The following is a 14555-nucleotide window of genomic DNA, read 5'->3' on the forward strand; positions in this document are numbered from 1 at the left end:
TACTCTAACTGCGCTCTGCATTCCAATTGTTACAGTGAAATGGTGCATGAAACAGAAAAAGATTAATGATTAATTAATTAAATGGCCGAAACAGCGAGCCCGTTGGTCGGAACAATATAAGTCCTTCAATTTCTTGCCATCGGTACATAAATAAGGAGACGTAGAAATGTATATATATATATAAATACGCTGTGGAATAGATAGGCAGGCATATAAGTGCAAGCACATATTTTTTTTTTGTTTTTTTAAACGATCAAACGACAATAATTAAGAGGAAATAAAAATCATTCTTTCGTGTCGGAGTGCTAAAGAAGACGAATGGATAAATCTGTGCTGTCGAAAGAGATGCTCGTAAAGGTGCTGATATATAAGTGGATGGGGTTGCTGCCGTCGTGCCAGAGCTGTCGTCTTTTCTTTGTTTTCTTTTTTGTTTTTATTATTTTTTCGTTCTTTTTTTTCTCTCTCTCGATAAGTTCCCTAGGAAAAAAAGCAATTTACATTTAATTCCAAGAGTGTTACTCGAGTTTCGAGCGAACACGTTCCTTCACGTTTTTTATTTTCTCCCATTATCTCTTTCGCATCCTTCCCTCTATTCATATTCGTTGATGAGAAAAGAGAAGGATGGAAAGCGTTTCATAAAAAATCCAGAACGTAGGTCGAATCTATGGCGAAGTATTTTTTTTTAAGTAGCGCTTTGAAGATTCACTAACCATGATGGATCGATCGATCGAGAGTTCGAGAGTGGTTAGGGTGAGAGCGAGACAAAGAGTATGTACTAGCCATCTTCTTTAAAGTTTCGAGGATTATTCGAAGGATTATTATCTTCCCTTCGAAGTTAATCGTTCGCAAAGAGAAACTTCGGACCGAACGATAACTGTCCAAACTTAAGCCAGTAATATCACATCTGTTTCGTACGGATCCTGTGTAGTCTGATATCGAATGGAATTTCAATATATTTTATATCCTACGTAGCCCCATACCCCTACGACAAACCTATAATTCGATATAACGAAGTAATCCACGTAAGATAAAGATAAGATAAAGAATTATTATTATTTTTTAAACGATCTTCGGACAAGATCATCCTTCCATCGATATTTCCTTTCTCGTAATAAGCAATGTTAGTTTGTTGTTTCGTTAATGCGTACATCGTAAATAAATTAAATTCAACAAATGCTCGATTGGATTTAATCGAGAAGCAAATGATCAGACGTGTTCCAATAATTTCGCATCGCCACGTCCGCGTCCGATCAATTAAATCGGTTATGTTTGCGTTCTTACCTGGTCGTGTAATATTCGAAGAAGGCAACGAGTATTTCCAACGATCTGGTTACTGCGGCCCACATAGTTAAATTTGTTCGCGAACGTGGCTCACTTCTCACGTTCTTATAATCGATCGCACTAAAATTCACTCGTGGTAATCTCGTATTTTCATTACCTCGCCATAAGTGTAAAATAAGAATCTATAGGAGAGGAACTATTTCTTTTTCCGAGAAGTTATCTCGATATGCACTGAACTCGTTTTTCGTTTCGATCGAACGGAATACTGCTTTTGAAATAGTACACTTGTTCCATCAAAGAAGCATGCAACTTCTTAAGAACTGCCATTTATAATTTATCACCCACGTTGACGTTACGATGTAAGTTATAGTCATTCTTTTTTTCCCCGATTAATTTCGAATGGATATACCAACGCACGACGTTTTATCAACGGCTACGTACGTGCGTGGACGGGATTCGGACAGATAGATACCTAGAAAATTTTCGTTGCTCGTACTTGGATATTATGGGACGATGTTTGTCGGAGATTTACGAGTATCTGGCGTTGACGTTTTATGAAACGCATGATAAATGCAACAACGTTTAATGTCACTCTCTATCACGAACGTATGTTCCAGATACGTGTCTATGTCGGTACGGAATATCCAAAAGAGAGAAGAAGAAAGAAAAATCGATCTCATTAAAAATGTCGAAAATAATAGTTAACCACCGTATCGCTTTGATTTTCATCGATTCACACGTATGTTACTTAACATAACCGATTTATCGGGTTAATTAATCGCTTAACGTCGACGTTAAGTCGCTCTCGACGTCGACTCCTTCCTTTAATTATCCGCGACGTTGAAGTCACCGTAAATGAAGAAGCGTCTTGAGTTAACTCGAGTCGAGTCGAGTTGAGTTAAGACGACAAAGAAGTTACGCCGTGCGCTAGCGTCGGCTCGGATGTCTCACGGCATTATCAGGCGGTATGCCTTTAATTTATTATCAACGTAAAGAGAGCTGTTATATTTTTATGTTGATCACATTTTACGAGCGCATTATCATGATTAATTGCCATAACATAATAATAACCATCTATGCCAACCTTCCTTTCGTTTTCATCCTCTTGTTTTTAAATCGCTCTCGTTTTCTTATTTGAACTATTCCTATTCGCGTCGTTCCGTGTCGAACGAAAACGTTTTTCAACTCGACGGAGAGTCCATTTGCGTTGAAATTTATACGGCACGGTCCACGGTGTTGCGAGTTCGTAATTGAATGGAAAATTTTTTTCTTCGGCAGAGAATTTCTCCCTAACGAGATCGGATGATAAGTTAAAAACTGCTTGGAAATGTAAATGGATTTTTATTTTTAAACGCGTAAATAAAGTAGGTGAGATCGGGGACTTCGCTTATGTACACACGTACGTATCCAGGCGTATATACGCTCACCTACATCAAATATTCGACATCGAAATGGAATTTGTCTGTTCTTACGACCCGTGTCTTAACTACTCGGAAAGTAGGAAGAATCTCGCGAAACTCTTCGCATTCCGCTCGTTTTCCGAACCGGGAAATCCTTTCGACGTATTAAAATCAAATCAAACGAAAAAAGAAAAAGAAGGAAAGAAAAAAGAAATTCATCCCGTCGGTAATTAACTGGACCGAATGTAGAAAGCGACGTTTAAAGATGGAACTGAAAAGTTTGACTGGGAATTAATATCACGCAGTGTAATTAGCGAGAAGAAGATAATAAACGATATACAAGGGTACATTAGACCAGAATTTGTTCGTTAAATTCTCGCTGAATAATTTATAACATCGTTTTTCTTCCTCTTCCTCTATTTAATAGCAAAAAAGTGCGATTTCGTCGATGATTGCTTTTAAACACATAAATTCAAGCGTTTCCCTCGTAACGACTCTACTCGAGGCCCATGATCGTGCTTTTATATTCGTTGCCAAGAAGCAACGGTATATCGTTAAACTTAATGGACACTTCCATCGTCATTATCCGTCCTAGTTGACGCCTATGCCGCGCGAAACCTTCATTTTTGCAAGCAGATATTCCGCTTGTAAATCTTAATGGATGTAAAGTCAACTCGCGCTCGCGTTTCTCTTCTAAACCGAACGAAAAGAGGATAAAAAGAAGAAAAATGAGATACGATGTTAACGCGGTACGACGCGTTTCAATAATTTTTCACATTCTTTTTTTTTCTTTTTTTTTTACGAATAACGAGGAACGAACCAACGAGAGTATTCTTTCAAACCGCCGCTGTCTCCGTTAAATGACAAAACGTACGATATGCGATATATAAAGGTTACAATATTTAACTCGAGTAGAAAGTAAACCATTGCAACCTCTCCTCGACGCGGTACGATGTACTTGCAAACGGATAATAACGCGAGCATTAAATCCTGTGTATTTAATTCAATGGATACGTTTGAATTCGACGTATCGATATAATTCGTTAACCCTCCAAAGAAAAATCACAATCCACGTAACTAAGTACACATCCCTCGATATTATATCAAACTCGTGTAATCAAGGATAGGTACGAAATCAATGACGGTTAATCGTATTAGCCGTATAAGCACGTCCGCGGAATATACTCGATTCAGCCAGTTGAACAATTAGGAATATTCGAAATATCGGTATTTCGAACAAGCGGCTACGGAATTTCTTAGCATTAATCCCGTTGTCCGGTTAACTTCGCTCCACGAGATACGAAAGATTATACGCTCATCTCTCGCATCAAACTCGAGCGAATTATCCGATGTTATCGTTCATTTTCGAACGAGGAATCGTTCGTTTTCGATATTTTCGTCCTAGAACGAAGTAACAGGGATCATCGAGTTATATTCGATATCTTTCGTGCATTACTTCTTCTCCAACGTAATTTATTAAAACGATCTTTCGCGAGTTCTCGATACAATTTGACCTATGAAATAATATCGTAAGAATGGTGTCTCAGGAGATCGCAAAAATATCTTGAGTGGGCCATCGTATATGTGCCAGACGAATCGACGAATTCTCTCGCGTACTTGTACTCTACGTGATCGTTCGAGTTCTCATTCGAAGGGGAGAAGACGTTCTAGATGGTATCGAGTGCCATCAAGAGGCGATATATAGACACGATACATTCGAGTATCAGGGAGCTTTAAAGGAGATGATACTCTTGAAAGAATATCGTTTCACCGTAGTTCGATCGACTCTCAGCGAACTTCCTTCGCTGAGATTGATGATGGAAAGGATTGATGGGAGAGATAAGAAAATTCCAAGCGTCGATTGGACTTTGAGAAAGTAGGAACCGCATCGATCTCGATTAGAATAATGGAATCGTTAGTAGATCGATTAAACGTCTCAATTGATATTTCATTAGCTCGTTCTACATCAGAAAAAGCTTAACGTCCTGCGTTCGCGAGTTTAACGAGCGAATTGGCTGAGAAAGCATCAGCTGCGCGAGCTTATTCCAAGAAGAATCGAACTGTTGGATGCTGAATAAAAAAGAAAAAAAGAAAAAGAGCAAAAGAAAAAGAAAGAAGAGGAAGAAGGAAGAAGAAAAGGAGACGACGAGGAGGAACCTAGAGAGAAGGTTTTAAAAATAAGAGAAAAAAGGGAAAATAAAAGAAGAAGGAAATAAGGCGAACGACAAAATATCGATTTTTGCCGATAGTTCCAAAGGCAACTTTTCTTTCTGCGAAAATTTCACCGTGAAGAAAATTCTTTCCGTGACAAAGGAATTCAACCGAGAAATTTCAGCAACGTCAAAGGTTAACTACGACGAGGACCAAAGTCGAAATATCATAAAAACACGTTATATTTCCGTCGTACGTTCTGGCTTATCGGAGGCATAGCAGACAAACGAGTAGGAATAAGGGAGAGGTGATGGGAGTAAATGGGGGAGGGAGAGAGAGAGAGAAGATTGATACGACGGGAAATCCTCGTAAATCCTCGGCATTCGATTTTTCTCTTCGATTTTCTATAGTCCGTTCGATCTTCTTTTCACGCCTATGTATCATCGAGCCAAGTCGTTTGAAAAGCAACAGGCCGTCGTTCTCGCGTTAAGTGTAGATTACACTGACACCGGTGCTTTACTGGAAGAAGAGGAAGGAAAAGAGAAAAAGAGAGAGAGAAAGGGCTTTCTATTCGATTCCCTTCGATACTCGATGAAAGTAGCTTACCTACGTGCAACGCAGCGGGTTGCCAAAGAAGAACGGAGAGAGAGTATCTAATACGTTTGTGAAGACGTTCGAATTTGGACAGTAGCCTGTGGAATGTGGAGTATAACTATGGAAGTAGAGTAGATACGTATCTATGTAATCACGAGACCGTGGTCGAGTCATACGAGAGAGAACGTACTTTGGCCTATTCGCATTGGATTCTCCTGGCTGCCTACTTCCTTTTACCGCGTTTCTCTGTATGAGTGTACAGCGGGAAGGAGGTTGGAGCTGTTCACGTTGGATTCTACCGCTGTCTCAAAGAGAAAGAGAGAAACAGAGAGACGTGACTGGATGAGGAAGTACCAGTGGTGAGCGAAGCAGAGCAAGAAGAGAGAGCACGAGAGAGAGAGAGAGAGAAGATGAGAGAGGAAGCTCGGGAAGATGAGGGGGTTTGGATCGATCCCAGCTACCACCACCAGTACCACTACCACCGCTGCCTCCACTGCCACCACCATCACTACCACCACCACCACCACCACCACCACCACCACCACCACCACCACCACCACCACCACCACCACCACCACCACCACCACCACCGGCAACCTCGTCGTCCGGGTCTTGCCAACTCCATATACTGTATCTCTCTTTCTCTCTTTTTCTCTCTCTCCCTCTTTTTCGAACCAAGAGAGAACGAATATTCCATGTGCGTAGCGTCCCTGTGCCAGAACACATTACGAAATATCCTAGTCAGTGCTCGAGCGTGAATTTTCGAGCGAGCAATCTCTTTTTTCGAAATTATCGATTACTCGAACCCCTTGTCCTTGTTCGGCTACACGAACGAATTTCTAACGATGAAAATAAAATCGAACGATCTACCCATTCCTTCTTTTTCCTTTTTTTTTGCTTATTGTTTTCTCTCTCTCTTTCTCTCTATCTCTTCATATTTTCTCTTCTTTTTATTAAATTCGATACTTCGGATTTCGCTTTAGAAACAACGCAGCCTCGTTTGCACGTCGACTAACGATCGTTAACGCTTGCTACTTGTTCTATTTAGTTAACGTTTAGATACTATTTCGTAACGGGGAGTGCCTACGTATATCAGAATATTCGTATTTAGTGAAAGCGTATGATATATGATGTTCCGTCGTTAATAAGAGAATCATATCTCGTATCTAGGACAGCTTCGATATTGAAACTCCTAGACAATGGACTAGGACTATAAACGCAAACATGATTGCTTAGATCTATCTATAATATCCAAGTCAGTTAATGAGTTTAACGCTCGTGTTCTCTCGTCTCTCGTGTTGCGACAGATGGCAAGATCATAGCGAAAATATCTCTTTGATAATAGGTAAACAAGATGAAGAGAGACGCGACTGGAGAATACATAATTGAAATCATTATCGTAACGAAGATCGACTTCTCGTCGTCGATTTATCGAACGATTCGACTAATGCCGTATAATTAATTAAGTTTAAAGAGAACTTTACGATTATCACGCGTAAATGAAAGGAAAATTGCGTTTCGAGGAATTGCCAAATGTACGTTAACCGCTAACAAGTAGCAACGCCTTACCGTCGTAGTTGCGATTAATCATGCTACCTCTCAAAGAGGCCACGAAATTAAATCCATTCTATGCGTGTATATACATATACATATATACATATATACATATATATATATACACATCTATATATAGAGAGAGAGAAATGTATGTATATATAGATGTGAAGATATATATATATATATATCTTCCTCTATGTTCTAGAAAGCGGCATAATAAAAGAGAGAGAGAGAGAAAATGGAGGAGAACCTTCTCTTTATGTCCTTTTATGTTTATTTACGTGAAACACGAAAAAATAAATTAACATGAATCGTAAGAGTCAATTGACCGAGTTAATTTCGCTCAAACTCAATGATCACTTTTTGTTTTTCCTTCTTTCTCAAAGTCAGCTAGTAGCATAATATAACGTTGCGTACCACGTTCCGTCTAAACTCTTTTCGTTTGAACACGCCAAGATTTTTCTTTTGCGACTTTTTCCGACTCGGTTAACTTCCAAACAAAATTACATTATATTAGCGAACGCGTCCCCTCGTCCAACGATATTATTTATCATCTATAAGGTAAACGCAAGTTCGGTCGAACGACCAGCCTCGTAACTTCGTCAAATTTATCGAGTTCCCGCGAAAATCGATTGCCAGGCGCGTAATATCGATGTTTAATAAAGAAATTTTCAACGAGCCGTAACTCGTTAATGGACGAAAATAGCGAAGGAGCTTGTTTTTCTACTTTCTGCTCGATATATCGAGCCGAAACGCGATAGATAAATAGATAGATAGATAGACAGATAGATAGAGAGAAAGAGAGAGAGAGAAAGAAAGAGAGAAAGAGAGAGAGAGAGCAACAGGTTTCCTTTCCTCGTTTCACGGTATAACGTGGTACTAGCTGGAGAAGCCAGCGATTCTATTTGACTTTACGGCGAAGGTCCGACATTTCATTGACTTTAAAGAGATTCGTCAGTTTATTACTGAGAATTTTATTGCCTCGGCCGTAGCAACACTCGATCCGAATCGTGATCGATAAAAAATCGCGAAAGTATTATACACGCGTTTCGATTTTCTTTCGCTCGTCTTTTCTCCCGATTTTTCACTTTTCAAATTCAACTTTCCTCGCTTTATCTACGATCTACTTATCTTCGAGTCTTTTTGCGATAGAAATCCTGTTCCTTCTCCTTTGACGGAGGATTATTCAGAAAACGATTTCAAACGATTCAAAACTCGTTCAAACGATCGGATATAACTACTGACTACGAACTATCTGATTGAAACTGGGATTAACCAGGACGAATTCAAAAGACGAATACATAATAAATTTCATTTATTATTCCGAGTAGCATGATAAATGAAATAGTCGGTAAACTCCCTTCTCGTGTATGTCGTCGTTCCTGTCGTTTTAAGCTCGACTTTAGACACTCCCTTCCAACCTCCCTTATTCCGATTCAAGCATGTTCCGTACGCGTTAGCAGGAATATCGAACGAGTGTCACTTGAGAATTATTGTATCCGATCAAGGCGAATGGAGTCTCCGTTGATGCGAAGATAATTGATTAGAAGGCAACTTTGTACTCTCGCGATCTGTTTTACCTCTCCTACGCCTCTCTCTTTCGCTCTCAACGATGCGAGAAACTTTTAGGAATTAACGGGATAACGATGAAAGGGAACGATGAATCGGTTTAGGTTTCGGATACACTTTGTTATTCGGAAATTCATTTCGTTTTGTTTGTTACCGTGATGTACGTGACTGAAAAGGGTAAAGTAGATCCCATAGAGCGAAGATGGAAAATCCTTCATAGAGCTCGACACAATGCGTATTGTGTTGGTCGAATGCTAGCCACAGTTCGTTCGGAAAGGGAGACAAACAATAGGGGGACACGAGCTTTCTCGAAATCGCTAACGTTTTCCTTCGAGAGAAACAAAATAGAAATGATCGCGACGTAATTGTTTTCCTGAATTGTTAAATCTATCATCGTTTAAGTGATTTAAGTTAATAAATGGATTGGTAGGGAAGAAGAAAGATGAACGTATCCCGAGGCTTGATAAATACCGAGCTGATAAAATCAATTTGGGTCGAACGATCGTCCGTCTTTGTTTCCAAGAAAATTTCGCGACGTTCGAGGAGTATGCAGAAACGACAAAAACGTCGCGTCCTCGACCGGAAGGGATATATCTATGTACGTATATGTAGGTTCGACCGTTCCATAGAAACGTGGCAAATCTTGTGGAAAATTAAGTACGAGTGTAACAAGATGAAACCATTCGGCCGTGCTATGACATATCGCGAGAAACCGAGAGAAGTTACGCGAATAGTTTGACACAGTTCGTTCGAAATTGACGTTTTCGTTGGTCGAGATAGCTAGATAAATTGGTTCTGTCATAATAGCCTCATTTTCAAAAGGGTCGGCCAAATTCAGGAAGGATAGAAGATGGAAATTGTCATGTATTATTATCATCGGTACATTCTCATATTGCGAATGCTTTCTCTCTCGCTCTCTCTCTCTCTCTTTATGTGTGTAATGTGATGTATAAATTGGCTCGTTATTACAAATATAACAATATAACGAATTTCTCCGAAAGCTTTCTACGTGCTGCCATCCACAGACAAGAGATACACGCATACATCGCAAGTAACCACCCACGCGATACGAATAATAACGCGTGAACGTGCATTCTCATCGATTTTGCTTAACAAACGATCAATCATCGTTAATTTCCATCCTCAGAATCCGAACAAAAGGCAATCGACGTTTACGATTGCTAAGCTAATCGGCGATATTAAGAAAAATTGCCGTCGACTGATCGTTGTGTTTTCTAATAATATTACGTCGTAGACATATCCTAGATATTTTACGTATTCCACTTTTTTTTATCTTTCCTCACAAGATTACATCTATAATTTTCAATCGCAAAGAAAATTTATTATCGTTCCGTTATCTCGAGTGACAATAATTCACTCGAGGAACCACGTCTTCGTGTTATTTCGAATGAAACTTTAGCTTCGGCTCGCATAAATATTCACCGAGTGTTAGAAGCTCGAAAGATCCATGAATACGAAGTCATTCGATAATATGCAAACTAATAAATATGTATATCACGCGTTAACGATCTAATCGTATCTTTCCTTATTACTAACGAATAATCGCCGAACGAAGAAATAACGAGAAAAAGTAAATCATAACGACGCAATAGAATTTGTTTCGTCCGATAAGTAAATTTAGTAATACGTATTTCTATAAATAGAAAAATGTATTCTTTAAAAGCGTCGAGATAAAGAAAGAAGATATACACGGACGATCGAGCTAATGTATGTACGGAAGAATTGGCTGACGTTGACGGTACCAAAACGTGTTTGCTCGCTAACGCAAACACCCTATGCTCTTGTTGAGGACGAGCTCGAAGGTAAAGCGTAAAAGCTAAACACACGGAGTTACCTTAAAGTGCTCCTCGTTGATAAGAGTCTCACGTGCCCGTTACTTACCTACCACGTTTCGTCATAGCCACTTTTTTTTATAATTTCATTCATAACGATAACGCGAGAGGACATCGAAAGTACCACTTTCGAACGTTTTCCTTCCTTCTACGAGTATATTAATGCTTCGCAAAATAGTAGTCGGATTTAAAACAAAACGTATTTGAGGAGCACTCGAAATCTAGGCTATCTCTACAAATTGCATTTCCCGTTGGCCGAACTAATACAACGAAGAACCAAGATCCAAATCCAGATCGCGTTTGCTTTTAATATTCACGAGAACGTGAACTTGTAACGAGATTAGTCTTGTAAAATAGGATTTATCTTAGGTATAAGGGATACCATTCGAAACGGGCAACAGGTTCTCTAGGATACGTACATCCTCCTAGTAAATACCCGGTATCTCGGTCGAATGCGTTCGATCGTAATTAAGCTCGTAATTACTACCTTGCAAACGATAACCACGAAACGTTACGATTTTATATTTAATACTTGAACTTGACCTTAAACGAATCGCTTACTCTTCTTCGTTCTCTGCATTTCGAACGAATTATTTACTACGCGGAAACAAATGCACCTGTTTTCTACGATTCGAATTTTTCACTCCGCCCGAGAGCATTGCATTCAATTTTAAAGATCGTCCAATCTTTCCCAGCTCTAAGCCATCGGAGTGTATTTCTACAAGGTTGTACGTTTATACGCGATGTGAACGGGGTGTCTGCCTGTCTGTGTCTGTTTGCGCGCGAGTGTGTGTGTTTATGGTGGAACGGACAGTCCGTCCAGTTTGCTTTTAAAAATAACGAAAGCTTTCTTCGGGCCCGGCTTGTTGATTCATCTATTTTTCCTCGGTCGTCGTTAAAATGTGTTCGTTTTTCTCGACCGATCGCCTATATATATTTTTTTTTTCTTTTTTTTTTTTGCTGCTTTTTTACGTCGATCCACATAGCAGAGGGCAAAGGCTAAACGATATTTTCAGATCGGCGAGAGGTATTAACATCAAACGATCGCGATGAGATAACGATTAAAGCCGTGAGTGAGAGTGAACCAAAAATAGAATCGATTGGAGGTGCGTGAAACGATACGAAGGGGAATGAGCAACACACATCGTCGATGACATTATGAGAGCTTTCACGCAAACCTTCTGGCACCGGCGTAATTAAGCTTGAAACCAACGGATTTTATCTATAAAAACGCGGAGCGATGCAAAGAGGCTCACCGTGAGTTTCACTCTTTACAAAGACCGTGAAGCGCAACGATCCAAAGAAGAAGAAGGAGGAGGAGGAGGAGGAGGAGGAGGAGGAGGGCGAAGAAGGCAGTAAATTACGTGGACAGACGTAAAGGGTTGCTCTCTGAAAAGCATTTCGCTTTAGAGGTAAGCTAACTTGGGACGATCTATCCTAGAGACATCCAATTTTTTTCTCTTTGCGTTTTTTCCTTTGCGCTTCCTTTTCGAAATCCGTCTTAAAAAAAAAAAGAGAAGGAAAAAACAAAGAAATAAAAGAGGAACGAACAAAAGTAGGAATATAAAAGTAATTAACATCTACGTCGTTTGACGAAGGAACAGCATTATTATATAAAGTAGTAAAAGTCGTCTCTTTCAAAGGATTCGATAAAAATCAAAGAGCTTTTTAGATGGATATCTTTCGAAAATAACGAGTGTATCCTAAGTTTTAAGTTAAAATCTTTTGCCGGTTCAAGGACGATCCGATTATTTTCCCGAGGTCCCGGGGACCTACTACTCTTATCTCTTCGTTCGCAGGGTACTTTAGATGTTAGTCGTATAAGTATATTAGTCGTCTTTCTTACTTTAATCGCACGATGGAAACGTTTTCCGACTATAGAACGGGTAGATTAGCTGTTCGGCCTAATGGTACCGAACCTACATAGGTACATACATATTTATGTTTCGTTCGGCTTGCGATACTGCCTACAACGAGTGGATAGAACAAGCGTCGCTTTGCCGTCCCTTTCAAGCTTCTACACATGAATATTCAAGTCTGTGTTATTCGTATAACCAACAACGACAACGACGACGACGACGACGACGACGAGGAGGAGGACGTTGATGCAACGCAACAACGGCACCGGCCTTTTACGATCTTTATCCGACTGCTATTTGCCAACGGCACTTTAATCCGTACATACGTTTGGCTACGTTTTTTCGCTTTGTCGTATTGCCCTGATCTAAAAGCTTTGTCGTTAGCAACGTTGTCACGGCGGAACTCGTGCGTTAAAAAATTTTCTATTCCAACTGATTTTTCGCTGCACGTAGGTACATACATACATACATATGTTTATTTAGAGAGAGTGTCCAGTAAAAAATTTATTTCGGTTTTGAAGCATCGCTCCAATCCCCATATACATTTTCTTTGTTCTTTTTTTTTTGTTTTTCTTTTTCGATATAATAAATAATTCCACGCGTACGCATCGTGTCCAATAACCGCGACCATAGTATCGAAAGTAACGTATCTCCGTTGTTGGATCGTAAAAAAGAAAGAGAGAGAGAATTTATCTGGCTTTAAAAAATTGCGATGGTGTCTGTTAACTTCTTAAAGATACGACAATAACTTGGAACGGCCGATTAGCTCATCGATCATATCCCGCACGAATGCACGCCTGTTTCTCTACTCGCCTGTCTGCCTACCCCATCCGCCATCTTGTCGTATAACTGTCGCCTCCAAAGATATTTTCCACGTGCATCGACGGTTTATTGATTTTCGTGAAGCAACTTCCGCAGACGCAAGCCTTCCATTTACCGTTTCTCGCAAAGCTCCCTTTATTACATTTTACGTACACATTTTTCTACGATAACTTTTCAACGAACCATCTACTTACTTACGTACTTACTTACTTACTTACTTTCTTACTTGCTTGCTTACTTCTCTCATTCTTGTTCGTGCAAGACTCGCATAACCATTTTACCATCGGAGTGAGATTGTTCAGACAACTCTACCGAAAATAGTCGCGAGTAAGAAAACGAGCAAGTAAATTTAATTCCGAAACTTTATCGATCGAATTGTCGACTTTATCGGCGCGCTTCAAATTATGTTTTGATACTTTAAAAAAAGAAGAAGAAGAAGAGAGAAGAGTAAAAGAAAAAGGACCGATCGTCTCTTCCACGGAGTTAACAAATTTCTTCTTCTTCTTCTTTTTTCTTTTTTTCTTTTACATTTACGAATAAATAAAAAGTAAAATCAACGAAACTCCTACTTGAGATCGATACAACGGGAGGAAAAGTTTTGTAGAGCTTTAACGACTTAAGTTCGCGTTGGCAAGAGTGGTAGGTAGGTGGCGAGGGGATTAACGTTTGCCAACTACTTATTGGATGCCCATTCACGAAAGAAATAGAATTTTAAACGAAGCAGAGCCAAGTATAATACCTAGCGATTATATCGAGATAAATTCGTTACCAAAACTTTCGGGTCCTCGAATTCGTCTCCAGTTCAAATTAGTAACTCGAATCTTTTCGATCGATAAAACGAAATAATTATTCAAAGGATTTTTTTTATTATAATCGACGATCGTTATCACCGTCCGAATAGAATATATATACACGTATAAATCAAAAAGAAAGATCATGAAACGTTAAGGAAAGGAGTATCGGTAACGTCAAAAGGTTTCTCTCGCGATTATCATCTTTTTTGGAGGGTGAAGCCCTAAGGAACATCGATTTCTCGATGGGACGAGTATAAGAAAACGGTGCGAACATGGCTGCGACTATGAACGAAGGGTAGAGACCGTATATTTTGTTCTTTGGGCCGTTCAACGAGCAAAAAAGTGACCTCGGATGTAATACAGGCGTGTTCGGGCGATAGATTTTGATCGAAAAAAAAAAAAAAAAAAGAATCAAGAGCAAAATATCCTTCTCCTATATCTCCTTGATTTTTTAAATACAATATCACGTAGCGTACGAAGCTAGTCTCATCAATTCGAATAAAACTGATAGAGTAAACAAGATCAACGATCGATTGATCAGTTTTGAGCGTTCCGACGGATCGGCTTAAAGTCGATCCGTTCGACAAGTTCGCTATAAAAAAAAGAAAAAAAAAAAAGGTTCGATGAAACCGCGCCGTCGCTCGATAAAACTATCGATTACGTTCAAAGCCGGCT

General features: G+C 39.5%; 1 protein-coding gene across 15 annotated transcripts in view; it reads right to left on the bottom strand.

Moving 5' to 3' along the window:
• Positions 1–14555, bottom strand: part of LOC127064744 (synaptotagmin-7) — an 86882-nt gene that overhangs the window by 18460 nt on the left and 53867 nt on the right. For 6 of the 15 annotated variants that reach the window (XM_050996254.1, XM_050996249.1, XM_050996252.1 and 3 more), the window contains exon 3: positions 4–15. The exons of 2 other annotated variants lie outside the window; for them this stretch is intronic. In XM_050996254.1, the coding sequence (XP_050852211.1) occupies positions 4–15 (12 nt within the window). Of the gene's footprint in view, positions 1–3; positions 16–1281; positions 1464–14555 lie in introns of all 15 variants that reach the window. 7 more of the 15 variants (XM_050996259.1, XM_050996263.1, XM_050996260.1 and 4 more) reach the window with 4 other exon arrangements.

The sequence above is a fragment of the Vespula vulgaris genome, chromosome 6 (genome assembly GCF_905475345.1).
Source record: "Vespula vulgaris chromosome 6, iyVesVulg1.1, whole genome shotgun sequence".
Lineage (NCBI taxonomy): Eukaryota > Metazoa > Arthropoda > Insecta > Hymenoptera > Vespidae > Vespula > Vespula vulgaris.